This window comes from Xyrauchen texanus, chromosome 39, assembly GCF_025860055.1.
Source record: "Xyrauchen texanus isolate HMW12.3.18 chromosome 39, RBS_HiC_50CHRs, whole genome shotgun sequence".
In the NCBI taxonomy this organism is placed as follows: Eukaryota; Metazoa; Chordata; class Actinopteri; order Cypriniformes; family Catostomidae; genus Xyrauchen; species Xyrauchen texanus.
The window spans coordinates 30,254,874-30,277,094 of NC_068314.1; the positions used below are offsets into that span (position 1 = coordinate 30,254,874).

The 22,221-nt window shown below is 38.2% G+C and overlaps 2 protein-coding genes across 8 annotated transcripts in view; both read right to left on the minus strand.

The window, feature by feature from the left end:
* The window catches only part of LOC127633066 (matrix remodeling-associated protein 8-like), a 34,046-nt gene extending 27,724 nt beyond the window's left edge, over positions 1–6,322 (minus strand). Inside the window, exon 1 of the mRNA XM_052111936.1 lies at positions 5,970–6,322. Within this exon, the coding sequence (XP_051967896.1) occupies positions 5,970–6,006 (37 nt within the window). The 5' untranslated portion in view covers positions 6,007–6,322. The remainder of the gene's footprint in view (positions 1–5,969) is intronic.
* Positions 6,323–8,797: 2,475 nt separating this feature from the next.
* Positions 8,798–22,221, minus strand: part of plekhg5a (pleckstrin homology domain containing, family G (with RhoGef domain) member 5a) — a 50,253-nt gene continuing 36,829 nt past the window's right edge. For 6 of the 7 annotated variants that reach the window (XM_052111762.1, XM_052111761.1, XM_052111759.1 and 3 more), the window contains 10 exons: positions 21,678–21,773; positions 21,125–21,325; positions 19,892–20,002; positions 19,288–19,437; positions 18,716–18,853; positions 18,401–18,520; positions 17,621–17,869; positions 16,902–17,032; positions 15,029–16,030; positions 8,798–11,901 (listed from right to left, as the gene is read on the minus strand). In XM_052111762.1, the coding sequence (XP_051967722.1) occupies positions 11,892–11,901; positions 15,029–16,030; positions 16,902–17,032; positions 17,621–17,869; positions 18,401–18,520; positions 18,716–18,853; positions 19,288–19,437; positions 19,892–20,002; positions 21,125–21,325; positions 21,678–21,773 (2,208 nt within the window). In that variant the 3' untranslated portion in view covers positions 8,798–11,891. Of the gene's footprint in view, positions 11,902–15,024; positions 16,031–16,901; positions 17,033–17,620; positions 17,870–18,400; positions 18,521–18,715; positions 18,854–19,287; positions 19,438–19,891; positions 20,003–21,124; positions 21,326–21,677; positions 21,774–22,221 lie in introns of those variants that run through there. The other variant, XM_052111760.1, reaches the window with a different exon arrangement.

A 22,221-nucleotide genomic window follows, 5' to 3' on the forward strand; every position in this document is an offset into this window, starting at 1 on the left:
AAGATTAATAAAGTGCAGTGCTGATTATTGATCGTGAGAGATCAAGTGTTCAAAAGTCTGATTGCTTGGGGGAAGAAGCTGTCATGTAAACAGCTGGTGTGGGTCCTGATGCTGCGATACCGCCTGCCTGATGGTAGCAGTGACAGCAGCCCATGACTCGGGTGGCTGGAGTCTCTGATGATCCTCTGAGCTTTTTTCACACACCGCCTGTTATATATGTCCTGGAGGGAGGAAAGCTCACTTCCGATGATGTGTCTGGCAGTTTGCACCACCCTTTGCAGGGCTTTGTGGTAGTGAACGGTGCTATTGCCGCACCAGACGGTGAAGCAGCCAGTCAGGATGCTCTCTACAGTACTGGTGTAGAACCATGTGAGGATGTGGTGGTTCATTCCAAACTTCCTCAGCCGTCTCTGGAAGAAGAGGTGCTGGTGAGCCTTCTTCACAACGGACGGACAATGTGAGTTCCTCAGTAATGTGGACCATTGAAGCTGCTGACTCTCTCCACCGGTGCTCCATTAATAGTGATGGGGCTGTGTTTTCTGTCTTTCTTCCTGAAGTCCACTACAAGCTCCTGAGGGAGAGATTGTGCTCCTGACACCAGCGTGTCAGAGTGTGCACCTCCTCTCTGTAGGCTTGTGGCAGGGCGGAGGGCAGGGCCGGGTCGTGATCATACACACCCGGTCCCGTATTGGGCTAATCATGCCACTGAGGTCTAAAGGTCGACTGCAGAGTATCGTGCGGGAGAGAGAGATTGTTTACGGACATGTCCGTCATGTGTGTTTATGTTGTCTTTTAAGTTTACTTTTAAACAATTATTTATATCGTCAAGCCGGTTCTCGCCTCCTCCTTTCCATTGAAGACCTTTACACTGGTGCCGAAGCCCGGGAAGGAGGAGGGATATGCCGTAGTAGAGTTCTCGCCACTACTGTCCACCCCAACGGAGCAGCCGCGGCCATCTGCCGGGGGACGAGGAGCCCAGCCGCCTGAACGAGGACGATGGCCGCCGACCGCGAGGGGAGAAGGGGCTCCTAGCCGACCGCCTGGAGTGGTCAGGGCCGCTGCCAGGGGCGGAGTCGCCGCCTACCGGCCGCTGGAACACGCCAAGGTTTAAGACCGCTGACCGCGAGCGGGGAGGGGCTCACTGCCGACCGCCTGGAGCGAGAGAAACGCTGCCAGGGGTGGGGGAGACCCCTTCTGTTCCCCGAGAATGCGGCGGGGTGTCCCGTCCGCCAGGGGCTGGAGGACTGCCTCGGATCCGCCCGGAGAGGCGCAGCTGTTGTCCGGTGGAGGAACAAAAGTTTTTTGGGGGGTACTAGACTGTTACAGGAAGTACCCCCCATTTTAATTATTTCTGTTTCCCTCCCCATGTCCCCTCCCTCGTCCAGGTAGATGGGGATCAACTGCCGGCAGACAGCGCAGAAGGCGCGCCCTCCCCCAGGGAAAGAGGGGGGAATGTACGTCAGGCCAGGGGTCCCCAGCCTGAGAGAACGAGGGAGGAATGTGGCAGGGTGGAGGGCGGGGCCGGGTCGTGATCATACACACCCGGTCCCGTATTGGGCTAATCAAGCCGCTGAGGTTTAAAGGTCGACTGCAGAGTATCGTGCGGGAGAGAGAGATTGAGCAGTGTGCATTGTAGATGCAATGGCATCATCAGTGGAGCAGTTGTTGCGGTAGGCAAACTGCAATGGGTCCAGAGAGGTGGGCAGCACAGAGCAGATGTGATCTCTGATTAGCCTCTTAAAACATTTGCTGATGATGGGGGTCAGAGCAACAGGATGCCAGTCATTTAAACAAGTTATTTTTGATTGCTTTTGTACAGGCACAATGGTGGACATTTTGAAGCATGTGGGGACTACATGGGACAGGGACAAGTTGAAAACGCCTGTAAAAACACCAGCTAGTTGGCTTGCGCACACTCTGATGACGTGGCCCGGAATGCCGTCTAGACCCGCGGCTTTGCGGATGTTCACCCGTCGGAAGGATCGGGTTACATCCGCAACAGAGACGGAGGGTGAACCATCATCTGTAGCGTCGGCCGCAAGTGCTCTCTTCGCGAGAGCGGTGTTATTGTCCTCATAACTTGCATAAAATGTATTAAGCTCATCCGGGAGAGAGGCAGTGGTGTTCACAGAGTTTTTATTCCCTTTGTAGTACGTGATGATGTTAATTCCCTGCCACATACTTCTAGACTTGGTGGTGTTGAACTGTCCATCAATTTTGTGCCTGTACTGGCATTTGGTTGCTTGTGTTGTGAGTTACAGAGGGCATAACTGGCTTGTTTATGCTCCTCCGCATTCCCGGAATTAAAAGCGGAGGTCCGCGCATTAAGTGCCGCACGAACATCGCCGTTAACCCATGGTTTCTGGTTGGGGTAGATCCGTATTGTTTTGGTCGGAACAACGTCCTCTACGCACTTCCTGATGAAACACGTTACGCTATCAGCATAAACCTTGATGTTGTCATCAGAGGCGGACTGGAACATCTCCCAGTCCGCGTGATCAAAACAGTCTTGTAGCATAGAGTCTGAATGGTCAAACCAATGCTGGATCGTTCTGAGGGTAGGTGCTTCCTGTTTCAGTTTCTGCCTGTAAGCGGGCAGAAGCAGAACGGAAGAGTGGTCTGATTTGCCAAATGGTGGGCGGGGGAGGGATTTGTAGCCATCCCGGAAAGGAGAACAGCAATGGTCCAAAACCCGGTCCCCTCGCGTGTTGAAGATGATGTGTTGGTGGTATTTTGGTGCTTGTGGGGGGATGTACACAGCTGTGATAATGACTGCTGTGAATTCCCTCGGTAGCCAGACTGGTCGACACAGAAGTATGAGATATTCCAGATCAGGAGAGCAGAAAGACTTGATAAAATGTACATTCCTCTGATCACACCATGATTTGTTGATCATAAAACATACACCACCACCTCTGCTTTTACCTGAGAAGTCTATCGCTCTGTCCGCGGGTTTGATGGCCAAGTCTGGAATCGCTGCAGACATCCAGGTTTCTGTAAGGCAGATAATGCAGCAATCCCTCGTCTCTCGTTGGAAATAGATCCGCGCTCTCAGCTGGCAGAGCTTGTTTTCCAGAGACTGAACATTTGCCAGTATTATACTGGGTAGCGGGGGTCGATTTGCATGACGTCTTACTCTGATGAGTACACCGGCTCTTTTTCCCCTTTTCCTTCTTTGTTTCTGCGGCTGGGCAGCCCAGACAAAGGGCTCCGCTGGCGTGTTTGTAAACAGCGGGTCGGCATTGAGGAATTTGAAATCCGGTTTCCGGTGTGTAATTGCAGAACCAATGTCCAATAGCGTTTGTCTGTCGTATACAATAAGGTAGACCACATCCAAGACAAAAAAACTAAAAACTGTAAACAAAACAAACAATAAACTGTTTTGTGTCGGAGCTCGCAACGCAGCAGCCATACTCGGCAACATCTTGAGTCCATTATAGTGACCACAAGGAGGTTAACCCAACGTGCCTCTACCCTCCCTAGCAACTGGGCCAATTGGTTGCTTAGGAAGCCTGACTGGAGTCACTCAGCACACCCTGGATTCAAACTTGTGACTCCAGGTGTGGTAGTCAGCGTCTTTACTTGCTGAGCTACCCATGCCCCCTATGCTTTTCAGTCTTAGAGAAAAAGCTGCTTTGAGGTGCGGTCACATTTACCTTTGTATTGCGAAACAGAGTCATCTCAACTCTGTTCCACGTGAAACCCTTACGGATTTCACGTGGAGTTCAAGTTTGGTGAACATTGACAGGCGAATTCGCCTTGTTGAACAATAGGAAGTTTCTTGCGCAAAGGTAAATGTGACCGCGTCTTGAATCTACATATGCTGCTGGGCTCACATTCATGAGGGCATCATATGCCCATCTGAATATTACTCTCGCATATATGATGCTTTTACTCTTAGAATAAATTATGACTTACTGTGAATATCACAGTTTTTCAATGACAAATGTAACTATTGTAAATTAGTACTTGTCAATAAAAACTTTGATGTTGGCTTGATAAAGCATTTGTCTAAAAGATTTTAGATTTAGATTAGTCGAGTAGACCTTCTGATAAAACTTTCAGAAAGATGGATAGATTTTGTACTGTAACCTGTAAAATTTAGGCAGTAAGAGTTTGCATTAACAAGCATTGCGTTGGCCCGTTTGAACATTCCTTCAATTTAAGTTTATATGATTTTTGATGGTCCGCTGTGCAAAAAAATTGATTATTTTGATCATTTAGAAAAGATATAGCAATGTGAATCTGAGTAGTCTGAAGGTCGGTGCTGAGTTTTGTGGATGTAGCTTGAAAGCTCAAGGAGTAGATACAATTGATAATTTATGTGTTGGTTTAGGGACTTTGGATAAACACAAAACCATCTCTGCAGAATAACAGCAGGCTATGTTGGCTTTGTAAAGCCATACATCTGTAATATTATAACATCTGGAATTTGTTCAAAAAGACTTTGCTTCTAAATCTGATCTCACTTTAGAAACATAGCTACGGTGGCCCAGTAGTGCACAACACAACGAAATTCAAAAAGCAAACATAAGTTCACAACACAACGGAAACAAGCCGCAACACAACGGAAACAAGCCACAACACAACGAAATAGCCACAACACAACGGAATAGCCACAACACAACGGAAATGATCCCGACCACTAGGGGGCAGCGTGGGCACTAAAAAGCCGATATTTCACACACACACACACACACACACACACACACACACACACACACACACACACACAGCGTCAAACTCGGAGGAGAGGAGAGGAAACACACATGTGAAAACAAAGCAAAAGCAGGAAAATGAGTCGGAAGCACAGCAGCATTTGGAACCACTTTAATGATGTGGACAATGTTAAAGCACAGTGTAGAATTTGCCAAAAAAAAATATCGCATAAAGCCGGTTCTACGCACAACCTACACCAGCATATGCGAACTGTGCACCCAACTGTGAAGCTAGCGGAGCTTCGAGAAACAGCTTTTTCTTTAATATGGGTTCTATTATGTTCAGATTGTATTTGTTTTGAATGTTGTTTCTATACATTAAAAAGTTCTAATGCAAATGCTTAACAGTATTATTTTTTCATAACAAATCAATGCATTTTTAAAGAAATTGTGAGACATTGCGAGTATGATTTCATTTAATAATTGAATTAGAATTGTTTTCACACCTATCATAGAGAAAACATTTTTTTTTTTAAAGAGCCGTTTGTGAGCCAAAAGAGCCGGCTCTTTTCAGTGAGCTGAGTCAAACGAGCCGACTCACGAAAAAGAGCCGGATTGCCCATCACTAATCCAGACCGCCAGCGATAACGCATGGGAGATTGAGAGCAATTTACCGTTTCCGGAGACCACCTGTCCCCCTAGTGGTCGGGAGCATTTCCGTTGTGTTGTGGCTATTCCGTTGTGTTGTGGCTATTTCGTTGTGTTGCGGCTTTTTTGCGTTGTGTTGTGGCTTGTTTCCGTTGTGTTGTGAACTTATGTTTGCTTTTTGAATTTCGTTGTGTTGTGCACTACTGGGCCACCGTACATAGCCCTTCTGCTATTTTCTTTGTGTGCCTTAAATGTTGGTGGTAATGTCAAACTGGACAAGTGCAGAAACTTTAACTCCAAAACAAAGTCATAACTATTTGACACAGGGGTTCTGTTATCTGCACCAGCTGGTTTTGACATTTGGGTCTGGGTCTCAACAGTGCAAAATACAGATTGAAAAGCCATTACATGACATTATAGAACGTTTAAACAGAACTGCAGATATCTCAGAACTGTTTCAGGCACACACATCTGCAATGACACTCAAGAGACAATTAAATAAAAATGTTGTGTTTTAGAGTTGTAGGACTATGCATTGTAAATATAATAGAAAGAAATGCTAACATGAAAAAATAACAAGAATACTTTGTAATACTGACTAAAAATTAACATCAGCCTAGTATGAGCCACGTGGTTGAATTACCAGGTAAATAAGATACTCACGTTGAAAAAAGAAAAGAGCTCGAGCCGACTTCTTCATGTCTGATGTCCTCTTGGGTTTATCTTTCTAAAAAGGACACGTTAAGAGTGTGTAAAGACCAAATTTGCAGGGCTGGATAACCTGGCAAACATCTATTGCGAAGGAGAAGATTTGCCGTTTGTCGTCCGGCGACATCAGCGGCAGTCTGCACACTGACCCACATTCAGTTTTCAGACTCACTCCACCCGGCTTGAACGTTTGAACGGCACTCCACCTCGTTTCCCTTCATTAAAACCCCTTCAGCTCAGTTTACTCTGCAGATACGGTCCTTTGTTTCATTTCTGTTTTCAGTAATCAATTATGAATTTAAAATACTAACTGTTAGTGAAAGCTAATGTTATTTAATGGCAACTACACAAAACAAACAAAATGACTTATATACCACTACGAAGATGAGCATTTTTTCGATTTCTGAAAAGTCATTTTGCTATTTATTTATTTTTTTTGGTCTTAAAGTGATATACCCGGCTGGAGACGGAATAAAATAAAACTTAGTAAAATAAAATAAAAGAATGAAAAACTGCTATTCTTAATAATAATAATAATAATAATAATAATAATACAAATCTGGTCATAAAAGTAGCTTGGAATAATCTTTTATTAGTATTTGTACAATAAATAAATAAATATAGCTGCAAGCAGCAATTATCGGGGTTCAAGCGCCATAAGACCTTTAAGCCCATGTTCTGGACTATATTAAGTATTTTGTCAAACATTATACAACAAAGACGCACAAATTGCATACAACATATCAACTCAATTGGAAAAGTGGTAACGTTGTTACATCCACTTTAAATGTTGTCATTGGTATAGTATATTTGTCACCATGTGGCCGAGCCCCATTTCTTTGTACTGTATGTTTGTCCCCAGAATGAGCCCTTACAGGAGTGTGCCAAATTTCGTGACAATATCAATATCTACGGCTACTTATAGCTATTTAAGTAGCCGTGGCTAAGTCAACTACTACTAAGCCGTGGCTAAGTCAACTACTACTATATTTTGCATGCCGTCAACACATAAAATCGAAAGTTCAATTTTGTTTTTATGTACTTATTCATAAATAGTCTCCAGAGAATCGTGTGACACTTGTTTCATTGGGATTGAGCGAAAAATAGGACTAGTTAGCAAAAGTAAGTTTTTAACGTAATCTCAGATATTTAACGAACGGTTTGACGGACACAATTGTTTCTTGAGGCAAAGTTGTTCCGAATGAGAAAAGATATCATATGCTATGAATTACTTGTGTTTTTGTGTTTTTTACACTGCGTTATATACAACCGTTAACACGCACACAAATTGTGGTAGCGCCACCCAGTGGCCGAATGTTTTAAAACTTTTTTTTTTTTACTCTAAACAAATAAACTATTTTGGAGAGATTTAGTGCGAGTGCGAGCTCTTCTTTTAATGTTATTATCACTGATCTATATATATAATATATAATATAGATCAGTGGTTATTATGCATTTTTTAAGGCCACACACATGAAGCCTTGAGAGAGTTTTCTTGTGTAAAATACATTTTTGGAATGGAACTTGGCGCTTCGTCATTTTGCAGATTTAGTTTAATTTAATTTAGTCATTTTTTTTGGCTTTAGTTCAAGGAAAATATAAAAGTATTTAATTTTGCCAACATGTCTTCATATTACCACGTACTACCCCATTTTTTTATATATAAATGGGTTTGTTTACACTATGAAATATAAAGCTGCCATTATATTTTAGGAAAGTGGTGCCCTCAAGGTGGCATCATCATATTTTAGGGTCATTGGCATCAAATAGTTTGAAAACCCCATGTTTAACCAACAAGCAGATAGCCATGTTGTCATGTGATAAAAAGTAATTAATTAATTAAATTAGGCTACATAAAACATAGAGAATCCCACAGTGTGTGTGAAATATTCGAAAAATATCAGATATTTTGACATTTTTATGAAAAAGAACATTTTGTTCTTTAAGAAAACATCTTAATATTTGTGACTCAAAAATGTATAGTATTGTAATATGGTTTACTTGATGGTTACTCCACTTGACACATTTGAAGTAAATAACCCTTTTTTCTTTTTTTTTTCTTTTTCTTCAAAAAACCAACATGGACACAAATATTACATTTGAGTTTTAAACTAGATTGTTTTTTAAACCTTTATAATTTTTATCAATTGGGACAACCTTATTTGTCAACAACCCATGGCACAAAATCTGCTAATTCAGTTTATTATACTTATTTATAATAATACTTTATGATTAGATATAATTAAATGACTAGGTACCATGTTGTCGCATAACAGAGACAAATGTAACACCTGGTTATAATTACTAAAAGTGGCCCCAGCCACTGTATCTTCAGGGTGTTGGTGGTTTGAGGTTTACCGGCTTTGCTCACAACATGATTATGAGCCAGTGCAGACTCAGTTCCCATAATGATCAGTAACACTCTGGGAAAGCAAAGAATCAAGAGCCTTTAGACAGCCTCATTCAAACAATGAGAGCCCTTCTGCTATAGCATACTGTTACTTTATAAAGATGTGAAAGCAGACTGTAAATATCATACAAAGATACCTGCTCAAATGAGCTGGCAAGCTGTTAACGCTAATGTCAAATGGAAACTTAACAGCAAGACAACACATTTGATCAAGAAATTAAAAATAGCTATTTAATAGCTAATAAATTATGATTGTCATTATTTATTATATTGTAAATTTATGAAATCACAAGACAGCATATGATAAGCATTATCAATTACAAAGCATTACAATCATATTTATTTCTATGAGCAAGAATACGTAAAGTGCCTTTGTGGATTTTACTTGTTTGCAAGCTTATATTTAAGTTCACTGAAGATAGAAGCTAATGTTAAAAAATTAGTTCATTGGAGTTAAAAAGTGAGTTTTTTAAAGCAGATCTTTGCTGTCATCTTATGGAGTAAGAGAATATTGCAGTTTAATATTTGGCAGGACAGGAGCTGACAACTGTGCACAGTGTTTGCCCTAACAGTTACATAAAGTAACAACAACAAAAACCTTAACAACTGATTGTCATTCATTTAGTTTTGTATACAAACAAACAAATAAAATGGATGCATTTTGGCAGTGGGGTTGGCATTTTAATTTAAATTGGAAGTTTGTGTGTGTTGTGCTCTCTTTCTTTCTTTTGGGAGCAGGTGCACATTTGTAAACTGTATATATGTAAGCTACATACAGTATGTAAACTGATAAGGTCCTGGGATAAGACATGGATTCAGCCCTTATTTTATAAAAGACAAATTAGAAACATTTGAAACAGTGCTAATTATTCAAATAGAAAAAAGAGGCATACCAATCAAATGGCATGAACAATCAGGATATTTTTTTTTATAAAACAAAGCATGCAGGATCAATAAATAACATATTTACAGAACACTGAAAAAAAAAAAAAAAAACAGCAAAGTTGATTATTGTGGCGCTTGAAGCAAAAGTAGTCCACAGTCATTCTTTTTCAGATTTTTTCACAATGTTGATTTAAAGCAATGTTCTGGGTTTAATACATGTTAAATTCAATCGACAATTTTTGTGGCATGATGTTGATTACCACAAAAAATTATTTTGACTCGACCCTTCTTTTCTTTTAAAATGTAGCCATATTGAGGTTACAGTGAGGCACTTACAATGGAAGTGAATGGGGCCCATTTCTGGAAAATGTTATGGCAGAATTGTGAATCTTATAATTTTATAAAATCAATTACATTAATTCTTCTGTTAAAACTCATGTATTATTGTAGCATAATTACTCATATTGAGCTGTAAAGTTGTTTAAATAATTGGTTTTATTGGTCTTTGCCATGGCAATGAAGTAGTAAAATTGGATATAACTTTACACTGAAAAGTTTAGCAAGAGATTTTATTCTGCTAAAAATCATTCCAATATTGTTTACAAGTTGTGGCTATATTTTTGAAACAGTGAGTATTTTAACATTTATGAATTGGCCCCATTCACTTCCATTGAATGTACCTCACTGTTACCCAGAGTTTAGCTTTTTTCTTTTTTTTTTTTTTTTTAAAGAAAAGAACGGATGAGTCAAAATGATAAAATTGTTTTGTGGTAATCAACATTGTCCCACAATTGCAGTCAATTGAGTTTAACTTGTATTGAATCTGGAGTATTCTTTTAAAACTGAAGTGTGTAACTTATTCCATGTTAAAATACTTAAATGTTTTTTCCTATTCCACCTTAAAATGCAGAAAAAATTATAAGTAAGCCATTCGTAGGTTGATTTCCTCAAAAACTGTAAACTTGGGCACTTAAAAATATTGCCTTTGTTTGTCTGACAGTCCCTAGTCCCAGCCACAAGAAAAAGTCAACCAGTGGCATGAGTTTGTGGCAGGACTATCTGTTTGTTCAAACCAATGGCAGATCGAGGAAGCATTCTAGGAAAGCCATTTAAAAACCTTACATTTTATTTATATATAAGTATAAATATATTATATTATATATATTTATAGCTGAAATTGTAAATTGAAAATGAAAAGTTTTTTTTTTTTTTTGCAATTCCACTTGGTGGCGCTAATGGAACAGATATTACATTTTCAATGTGCAATTTCAGCTATAAATAAATTCCTTTAAATTCCTAAGACCTTTAAGATCTTTCATCTTCTGGGTGCTTCAGGACAGGAGCTACATCACCTAGCATTTAAAGAAACACACAGGTTCTATAATACCAAATTACAATTAATTTTAGTTCAGGGATTCAAAGTGGTTTAGAGTTCATCATATTCATTGTTTTTGTGATAACAGAGTTCCTTAAATATTTAAAAGGGGACAGTAATGCATTCAACAACGTTTAACTCAGCAGACTAATTTACAACATGGTTTTGAGTCAAGTGCATAAGTGTCTGAGTGCTATTATCAGTTTAAGAAAGGAGACATCAAGAAAGTAAAAAAAAAAAAGAAGAAGCTGTGCTTAACCTGATTACCAAAATGGACCCGTTTTTGGTATTCAAACAGTGACAATAAAATGTTTGATAAAAGTTATGTATACTGTAGTTCTTGCTTCAGATTATCTCAAATAATCAAACTTCTCAATAATGTGGACTTGTAATGTTAGTGTGGTAGTTCACCTTCAACACAGCATTCACTTTTACAAATTGCAATTAGAGAACAGACCAAATCTCAAAAGTCAGTAACATATGAGTCAATTGACACTGATGTGATAGTATTATAAAGTAAAGATGACAATTAATTCCATTCCATCACTTTTACTTTGCAAAAACCTGACTACTGGTGCTTTGTAGAATTAAGGTGCTTTATGTGATTTCAGCTGGACTTAGTTATTGAATTAAACTGCACCATTGCATCAACCACTCCTTTTGTTCAAAACCATCACCCACCAAAGACAATTCATCCAAGGCAATGTCAGCAAACCTGGATATGTAAAAGGCAGAGAGACAAAGAGCATTTCTGATTGGCTAAATAAGTCCTGGTAACTGCTGAAGTGCCATGGGCTGTCACATAGACAGGTGTGATCTCTCAAAAAATCGATTTCAGTGGTATCTGTCAGGTAGTTGAGACAAAATAAATCACTCACAGCACCTTTAATTCAAGTCCCTTTTTTCAGTGGCAGGCATACTGCAAGATATGATGTACATCTTTGTATATCAATATTGACATAATGGTGAAAATTAGATTATTGTTAATAAATGATCAAGGCTGGTTACTGAGAGTTTCACAGGGTTCTCACTGGATCTTCCTGTGTTTATATCTGAGTTTATATCTTTGCAGGTAGAAGTGAACCATCTGGGAGCCCTGTTATTGATACAGGTGGTGGCTTCTTTGCATATGTAGTCTTGGACCTAAGACCAGGTATAAGTCCCACCAATAGACCAGCTAATGGCATCAGCTTCATTTACTCAGACACTACACCTCCCTAAAGAAAAAAAGAGGACAATTAGGTTAATGTAAATAGCAAATCATTCATAAATCTATTTTATTGATCTAACTATTTAACAGTATTCATCTATTATTTTCACAGAAATATTATAGTATTTCAAAGCAATTTAACATTTATAACAACAAATCACTCTATCAAACATCAGGGACCTGTTACAGTCCACAATAGACCCTGCTCTAGGTAAAACAGTTATAATAAGTGGAAAAAGTTGAAAACTGTACACCATGTACTCTCTCTGAAGGTTTTTTTTCTTCTCTAAACTACAATTCCCTAATATGTCTGGGTGAAGATGGAGATTATTATATTAAGATACTGGGGACAAAAAACCAGGATGTTGAAATTCCAGCTTCCCACAGACTGCTAGACAAAGGGGCATAGGTATCTTGAGCCTCACTGTGAGGTCACTGAGTCTCACCCTATTAAAAGTTACACTGGCAGCAAAAAAGTTTGGAATAATGTACAGATTTTGCTCTTATGGAAAGAAATTGGTACTTTTATTCACCAAAGTGGCATACTACTGATCACAATGTATAGTCAGGACATAAACAATGTGAAAAATTACTATTACAATTTGAAAAAAATGTTAAACTACTTCAAAGGGTTCTCATAAAAAAATCCTCCATGTGCAGCAATGACAGCTTTGCAGATCTTTGCCATTCTAGCTGTCAGTTTGTCCAGAGGCTCAGGTGACATTTCACCCCACACTTCCTGTAGCACTTGTCATAGATGTGGCTGTCTTGTCGGGCACTTCTCACGCACCTTACAGTCTAGTTGATCCCACAAAAGCTCAATGGGGTTAAGATCCATAACACTCCTTTCCAATTATCTGTTGTCCAATGTCTGTGTTTCTTTCTCCACTCTAACCTTTTCTTTTTGTATTTCTGCTTCAAAAGTGGCTAATTCTTTGCAATTCTTCCCATAAGGCACCCCTGAGTCTTCTCTTTACTGTTGTACATGAAACTGGTGTTGAGCAGGTAGAATTCAATGAAGCTGTCAGCTGGAGGACATGTGAGGCGTCTATTTCTCAAACTAGAGACTCTGATGTACTTATCCTCTTGTTTAGTTGTACATCTGGCCTTCCACATCTCTTTCTGTCCTTGTTAGAGCCAGTTGTCCTTTATCTTTGAAGACTGTAGTGTACACCTTTGTATGAAATATTCAGTTTGTTGGCAATTTTTATAGCCTTATAGCATTATATAGCCTTCATTCCTTAAAACAATGATTTATGGAAGAGTTTCTAGAGAAAGCTGTTTCTTTTTTGCCATTTTTGACCTAATATTGACATTAAGATATGCCAGTCTATTGCATACTGTGGTAACTAAAAAATAAACACAAAGACAATGTTAAGCTTCATTTAACAAACCAATTAGTTTTCAACTGTGTTTGACATAATGGCAAGTGACTTTCAAGTACCAAATTAGCAATTTAGCCTGATTACTCAAGGATAAGGTGTTGGAGTGATGGCAGCTGGAAATGGGGCCTGTCTAGATTGGATCAAAAATTGCTTTTTTCAAATACTGATGGTGCTGTTTTTTTACATCAGTAATGTCCTGACTATACTTTGTGATCAGTTGAATGCCACTTTGGTGAATTAAAGTGCCAATTTCCTTCCAAAACAACTAAATCTGTACATTATTCCAACATTTTGGCCTCCAGTGTATATCAGAAGGATACATTGTCTCTTGGAAGAGTCTACAATGCAAAACACTGACTGCTAATAACTTGTTGCCACACTCTAAGGAGAACAGTAACAATGAGGGGACACACTGTTGGCATGTCTGGGCAAAGAGGGAGAGCTTTGATGTAACAATTTGTAGGAACAATCTGTTAGCAACTGTTAGTGAGATTACATAGTTTAGGCGGGTGCATAGTAATGCTTTGTGTTGATCTATTTATTGCAACTTTATAAGAATGGCTAAATGACAGATTCTATGGCAGATAGAAAAAGAAAGATACTGAAAAATAGGGGCTAAGTGGCATGTTTTAATTGCATGTGCTTTCCTGTGGAAACATGGGGCGAATCACACCTGAAAGTCTGGGTCATATTCAACCGAAATCTAAATAAAATAATATAAATAAATGAAGCCTATTTTAGGACCGTAATTTAAAAAAATAAGAACCAAAATAAAAAATTTCTATTGTTACATTATTTTCAAGAAAATATACATCCCAAATGTCACTATTAAGCAGAAATCTTATTCTCATTTTTGTAACATGAATTTTTTTTTACATTTTTTACAAATCGTGCAGTCCGGATTTGATTTTCAAAAAACTAATTCCTGGCAATCTCTATTGAAGTTTAAAATGAGTTAAATTAATGCCAAAGCAAATATAACAATTTGATAATTGATAATTGATAAATTGCAATTTGATAATTGCAATTTATCAAACTTGTTGTTGAATTTCAGTTTCATAACTAAATTCCATTAAATTGAATTGAGTTATCTTTAACAAAATAAAATAAAATAAAAACTAAATATTTTACATTTTATAATATGATTTTGTTTAAAATTACACAATTCCATTTTTGTTCTGAAATGTGTAAAAATTGGCAAAAAACAAAAAAATGTCAGTGTATTCCTCAAAAACAGTATTTAAATACTTCACATTAATTCTGAATTTATACTATGTACATTATTTAAAGATTACTATGTTCAGTTTGATAGAAATTTGATATGCAACTGAAATTGTAAATGTTACATTACATTATAATATATATTATATTATATATTGTATTATACTATATATATATATATATATATATATATATATATATATATATATATATATATATATATATATATATATATATAATGTGATTGAGATATTATAATTTGACAGTAGTCTAAAGACAACTGGTGGCTGTGTTTATTTGTCACAATGCAAAAACGTATAAGTGGTCTTAAAAATAGGCTTCAGTATCTTTTGTGATATTCACCCACACTTATTGTAGCGGCATCACCACTTTTGTACTGTTTTACATATTAGTAGCCTAATAATTAACAGTAATGTTAATGCAATGGTTAAAACTGTATTGTCAAAACAAAAGTATGAAACTCTGAGTAATGACAAAGAAACAAACTACATTTGTGTGTAAACTTACGAGGCAGTTAGTGTTGAATTGAGCACCATGGTGGCACGTATCCTGTGCAACTGAGCCACTGTCAGCTTCTTATGCTGTAGATGTGGGTACTGGGTCAGCACAAAATCACCTTTTTCCTCCAGTCCACTAGGAGGCAGTAACTCAATTTCTGAAAGCTCACAATTTGCATGACCATTGGGGCAGCTCAGGGTCCTTTGCACATGCCTGGCCTCTTTTCGCCGAAGACTGTCCGTCATGTTGCTTGATAGTGCCATGGAGTCCTGTTGAACATTTCCCCCGTCTGTCTTTAATAGCTCTGGGCTATGCAACGTTTGTTTGGAGAGGTTTGTCAGGCTTTTGCTGACCTCTCGCCTGTCGCAGCTGTGGAGAGTGTCAGTGAGGTGTTGAAGAAGGTCATCCTCAGAGTGTGACCTGACGGTAAAGTGCTGCATGTAGTCCTGGCGAGGCTGGACAGGCAAACGGCGTCGCAATGTTTGGGAGCAGCAACCCGTTACCTGAGACATTCCAGCAAAGTCATTCTTCTTGCCAGGCTTCTGATTGGTTGACCGGTCTTCCAAAATGTAGGACTCGTTTACAGTAATCTGAGAGCCATTCCAGGTGAATGAATCCTGTTCATCTACATCCTCATCAACCTCAAATGCCTCTTCTTCCTCCCCAGCATCGGTCTCTTCTCCCTCACTTTGGCCTACCCCTCCCTTTAAGTCCAGCTCTGTGATAAGGGACTCCGGTGAGAGAGTTCCGTATGCACTGTCTACAGAAAGAGAGCGACTTTCTGGATCCAGGTCTGTGTTGACCAAATCACCCAGGACTTCCAGAGTTCTGCCGGCATCAGTTGATAGGGAACCCTGAAGGCTTGACGAATCAGAGAAGAGCGAACTTCTTAAGGATACAGTCTGCACTATTTCTCTGGTCGAAGCAGACTCGACCTCTTCCACTTCCTCCATTGCAGCCACGGAAAGGGTTTCAGTTGATCCATCAGAGTGACTTGGCGAAAGGGAGAGGCTTTGGGGGAAAAAAAATAAAAAACATTTATTGCACTGTATAATTTGATCTTTCTCTATTCTGTGTCATTTTTTATTCATTTGTTGTTGGTTGGTCATGCTAAAAGCCACACTGTTAAATTATTATTATATTAGCTGGGTTTCCATCTGTGTTTGGATTTCACATCAAATTGACTGGCTGGAAACACCAAGATGTGAATAAAATCTCCAAAATGCCAATAAAAAATGTAGACACTCACTTGAGGAGGATACAGTTGTAAACTTTGGTTTACATGTGCAAAAACCAAGATGAAAATATAATGACTCAATATATTCCTATCAAATATAGATACGCACCTAAAAAGTGTGAATACATACAGTATTTCACTTAGAATATCATTAATATTAATTCATAGCATCTCAAATGTTGCTCTTGTTATTCTGAAATGCTAATGCCCATCATCAAAATGATTGGCTACTATTACCTTCCAGAACTGTCTGGCACGCTTTTGTTTCCAGATTTAATGCATCTGCCACTAAACGATACCAAACATTAAGTTCATCGGAGCATTTTGTCAGCACACTCTGAATTTATTACATCCAATACAAGAGCCACAGTGGCTTCAACTCCCATTTTCATTTCAAGTTTGTGCCAGTTTTCCCAGGAGTGACTATTTTGTTCTCTTAAAGACATGGGATGGAAACACTTAATTTATTTGCGAATTGTTTTTGCGATATTCCAATTTTTTTTTTCACACAAATTAAACTGCACTTCTACACTAATGTTTAATTATAAAAAAATTAATCTACAAAGTTCTTTTCAGAGTGTACAAGCAAATTAATAATATTTATGCAATGCAAGATCCATTTAATAGTCAATTTATAATCCGTACCTCTTATCTAGTGGCTCTCTGTACTGAAGTGATGGTGAGCTGGATGTGGACATGCTGCTTTCCGTCTCATCCTCATCTCTGTCATCTGCGTCATCTCTCTGGAACTCTGAACGAAGTCTCAGGAGCTGATTCTGAATGAAGGAACACTTCATATTACAATCAACCATTTGTTCGTGGAATGCAAAAGAGACCTTAACAGCTATTTTCCATACAATACAAGTTCATAGTGAACACATTTGTCAAGCTCAAAAAAGGACAAAAACATAATAAAAGTACCATAATAGTAGCTCATAATAATTGTGTGCTATGTTCAATTTTTTCTCAACCCATCACTTTGAACTGTCATTGAATGGAAAAAGAATTGTCATTGTTTGTCAATGTGTGTGTGAACGTTACAATTCTTCCTTCAAAATTGCTCCTTTTATGTGCCACAGAAACAACAACAGCATAAAGGATTAGCATGACATGAGGTGATGTAACCAGAATGTAGCATAATACAGTTTGAGACATTTGTAGTTACATTATGTCTATTGTGCCAAGTAAATAATTACATCATTTTCCTTTAGCATGGTGATGTCACATGAAATTTGCGAACAAATCTTATTCTTCCCAGACAATAAATAAAGATTCAATTCTAATCCGTCCATGCTTGAAAAATATTTCAAGTGGCTTATTCTTTGTTTCTGTATAAGATGTATAGATTGTTCACTTTACTATACCTGTGCATTGTAGATGGCCTCCATCCAGCTGCGGCCCTGAGCACCACTGTTGGCCTGAAAGCAGTAGGAGGCCACGGCGCAACGAAATTCATTGAGGTAGATGAGGAGGAAGCTTCCAGGGTCTTTCAGTTCTCGGCACACCACATAATGGATGACGAGAGGCTGCCGGATCACCTTCACCTTTTCCACTCGCTTCACCGGCTTAGTAATCAACAGAACGTCAGTGAACAGGAAACAGTACACATCCATCTGTCAGAGACAGGGAAGAACTTTGAGACACTATTGGCAGTTTGTTGTAAATATTTCTTCACAAGGAGAACTTTCTAAGGAATAGTTTACCTCATTTAATTCCAAACCCATATGGCTTTCTTTCTTCCGTAGAACACAAAAGGTGAATTTTTAAAGAATGTCCTTGCCACTCTTTTCCATATAATAAAAGTGAAAGCTGACTGTCCAAAATTACAAAAAGCACCATAAATGTATCATAAAGTGATCCATATGACTTGTGCGCTATATTCCAAGTCCAAATCATACATGCTTTCTGTGAGGAACAGGCGGAAATGGAAGTGGTTTCATTTTGGAGCTTGATGGCACCAGTCCTTATTCACTTTCATTAGAAATTGGCCAGGATATTCTTCAAAAATGCACCTTTTGTGTTCCAAGAAAGAAAGCCATACAGTATGGAACGGCATGAGGGTGAGTATATAATAATAGAATGTTCCATATTTTGGGGGGATGAACTATTCTTTTTTATATGTCAGCATATAAAACTCATAGTACCCTGCTTTCTTTCCCCTCCTTCATCTTTAGAGCTCCCTCTAAGAGCAGCTGACGGGTCTCTTCTGGTGAGGCCCCCATCACTGGAGCGGTCAGGTCAAAGTTATTATATTCCTTGAGGATCTGAAGGAACAATGTACAGCAAAATGGATGATTGCATTTGTGAGAGACTCACATCAAGGAGTGATGGGTCTTGAAAGCATGATCACATAGAATCATTGGTTTTACTGGTGTTCTGTAAATTACAAACACACCCAAGGTATCATATAAACAAGCATTCTGAAACCAAGGCAGTGACTCATAGTTTATGATTCTCACCCTCTCCACTTCCTCACTGGCCCCCTCCATGGCCTCATACGCCTCTATACGACCAGCAATGGCAGCCAGCTTCTGTTTTTCCTCCCTTTGTCTCATTTGAGAGTCCACACTGTTAATGAAGGTTTCAACAGCAGCCACCTAAAGAAAATAACATATATTTCATAACTTAAAATATATATAAAATCTAATCTAATAGAATAGAATAGAAAATAATAATATAATGCTTGAATTTTCCCATTTATGTATATACACATATACATATTTATTTTCCCTTCACGTAAAGCATTTGGTTTTGATGCATTCAAGAAAGATTATGCATCAGAATGTACCTGGGATTTTTTTTCTTCAATTATGTCATTTAATCAAGCAGTCAATGTGTTTTGTTGACTTGATTTTTAAATAAATTAGCTTTCTCTATTAGTAGCTATAATATAGTTACAATAATGCAAAGTTTTACATTAAGACCGCCTAGCATGTTACATTCCAGGAAACATAGTTATGTATTATACTATATATACTGAATGTGTGGATGTGCCTCAATTCCTATGAAGATTTTTATACATGTTATTTACCATTCTGTTTATGGCCTCTCGAGTTGGCTGGTCATCAGTCTTTTTCAGCACGCTCTTAAGCAGCAGTGGGTATTTAGTAAGTCTCTGATGAGGCTTCACTAACATATCTGTCAGCTTCAGCCGGTTGCACTGTTTATGAGTCTCAGCCCACTGCAGGACAGAAAAGTTAGGTGAACAATCATAAACGTACACTCAGTACAAGCAGAGTACAAAAGTCATAAAGAGGACTGCTGTTACATGTCAAGTTTAAATGTGTTAATGTAAAGTTGTTCGGTTTTCATGTTTTCAAGTCAAGTCAAGTCAAGTCAAGTTGTTTATGTTTGTTCGTTTGGGATATTCATCTTGTAAATAAACTGCACATGGGTTCTTCACATCATCTCGTCTTCGTCTGCCTGTCATTGCTAGCGATGTTACATTACAATATAGATAATGGTAATAATGTTAAACACCTCTAATCTTTCATTGCTCTCATATATACTGTACGTAATAAAGATTTTGAGGAGCTTTTATATTTCCAGAGAGACTAAATTCATCAAAGGTCAATATGTCTGGTTGATGATCATTCAAATGTAATAATTCGTTAAACCTGGTAATAATTACTCACAGTTACGTATATTCTGAAGAGCTCATTGTATTTCAGTAAAGTGCGCATGTACTCCATACAGCCCTCTTCCTCCATGCAGTAATGTATGTAGGGCTTGAATCTGAAACCAAACTGCACACAAAAATGGTAACACTTTTCAATCAGGTTGTTTTTGTTAAAATTATTTATAAAACGAATGTTTATATAATATAGATATCTATTAACTATATTAAAGCCTGCGCAGCTGAAAACAACTCGCTTTTGGCGCCCCTCTGTGGACATTACACCCGGATAATGGGGCTCACACATGCCCATACCCCTAACAACAGTTACTGCTCTGGCCAATGGGGGTAGTGTTTCGCATCACGGTAAGTACAGACCGATTTTACCCAAAAAACAAAATCAGGACAGCAAGACCATATTTACAAATGTGAATGACTGTATGCCTACTGTAACATCTGGGTCTGAAACCCTCTTGTTTTGGGCTTGTTCTATGTTTCTTTGTCCATTTTGATTCATCATTACCTGCAGAATTACTTGTTTTTTGGGGTTTATTTTTTACTTTTTTAGCACATTACATTTGAATTTATAGACTGATTTCCCCAAAAACAATCTGGATATTTAAGACACACTTAAAAATGTCTGAATGTCATTCATTACCTAACAAAATATAAAACCAAACAGTGTTTTTTTTTATAGAAAGATAGCATGCTTTTCGAGCTAAACGTTTTAATACAAGAAGTTTGTAAGGTTTAAAATGGTAAAACAATATATATATTGGTAAAAGTTAACACAAATGTATTTCCACACATTTTGGTTGTCAGACTTAGTGAAACATTGTTAATGCGATGAACTATGTCTGTGGTTAGTCTGCTAGGTAACTCTGAGCTGAATTTATACATCCACTAAAAACCACCATGACACCAGTTGGCTAAAAGTAATTCCAAATATAGCTCAGAGAAGTGAAGTTAGTTCTGAGAAACATCTAGCATAATTTGTTTGCAGATGTTGCATTTTATCTAATTAATTTTTAAAATGTTAAGTGAGACTTATGTCACAAACTACCAATACGTTTTGGGGCCACTGTATAATTTAATAAACCTTCGAATATGGATGCAATGAATATGGATGTTTCTCTATGATCACCCCTTGCCAAGAGCGCTCTCTTTGGTTGGTCTGAGACTGCTGTACATCAAGAATGAGTGATGCAACTGTGTTTATCTGTGCTTGTGTTTCCTGTGTGCACAAACTCACAGTGCTAAAGCCCTGATGCAGGTCACTGGGGTCGAGCAGTGTTCGTTTCTGTCTGGCTTTCTCCAGTGCAGGCAGCATAATCTCAGCCCATAGGGATGTATGTAGTTGTACAATGTCCTGAATATTACTGAAGAGACGCACAGGTTCTACTTCACTCAGTAAACCACTCTCCTGCAAGTTCAGCAGTCCACATAGAAACAGCTGGTGATAGAAAGAGAGAGAGATTGTAGCAAATATGTAATATTAGGAGCATAAAAAGATGGGCATATACCCTTCTGGAACTATTTCCACTGTCAGGAAAAAATAACAAATGGGCCATATTTGTTTCTGAAATGTTAGTTACTCATTTTAACTTCTTGTATATAGAACTGTTGTATTAAAGCAATATCACATGAGCAAGTGTATAATATTGTGCCCTTGCTTGTGTGATATTGCGGAAATGAAACACATGTATAAATAAGTTATAATGTTATTATAAATTATATGAGACCTTTTCCAATATTGTTTATGCAATCAAGTTAATATCAATTCGTTCACTGCAACTGACTCTTACATCGGTAATGACGTGTAGTTTCTTGATGTAGTCTGACTCGGTCTGCAGCAATTCCCATATTGCCTCCTGCTGATGGCACTGGCGCTTAGTTAAAATCTACAAAAACAAATAAAAACAATATTTTTATGAATATTTTCATATACTACTTACTAGACAGTGAAGAGTACACTTTGCTCAACATTCCCAAAAATGCGTACTGTTTTTTATTGGGTCAAATTAGGTGTAATGACAACTTAATGTTACTGCATGTAACCACTTTTTACAGTGCAACAAATGCCAACAAACAGCAACATTTTAAACACTTCTTTAATTTGTAAGGTACAATGTAAACCAATCACAATATAAATCCCGAAAGTTAATCGAGGTCCTGATGCGAAGCAAAGACTCAGTACAACAGCACTCCTTTGTGTGACATGCTTAAATATTGCAGTGTGTTGGGTCAGTGTAACCAGCCTTTACACAACTGATTACAACAAGAGCAATAAAACATGAGTCTCCATGATAGCAAAAGCCCAAACACAAAAACATCAATGTAAAAACAGAA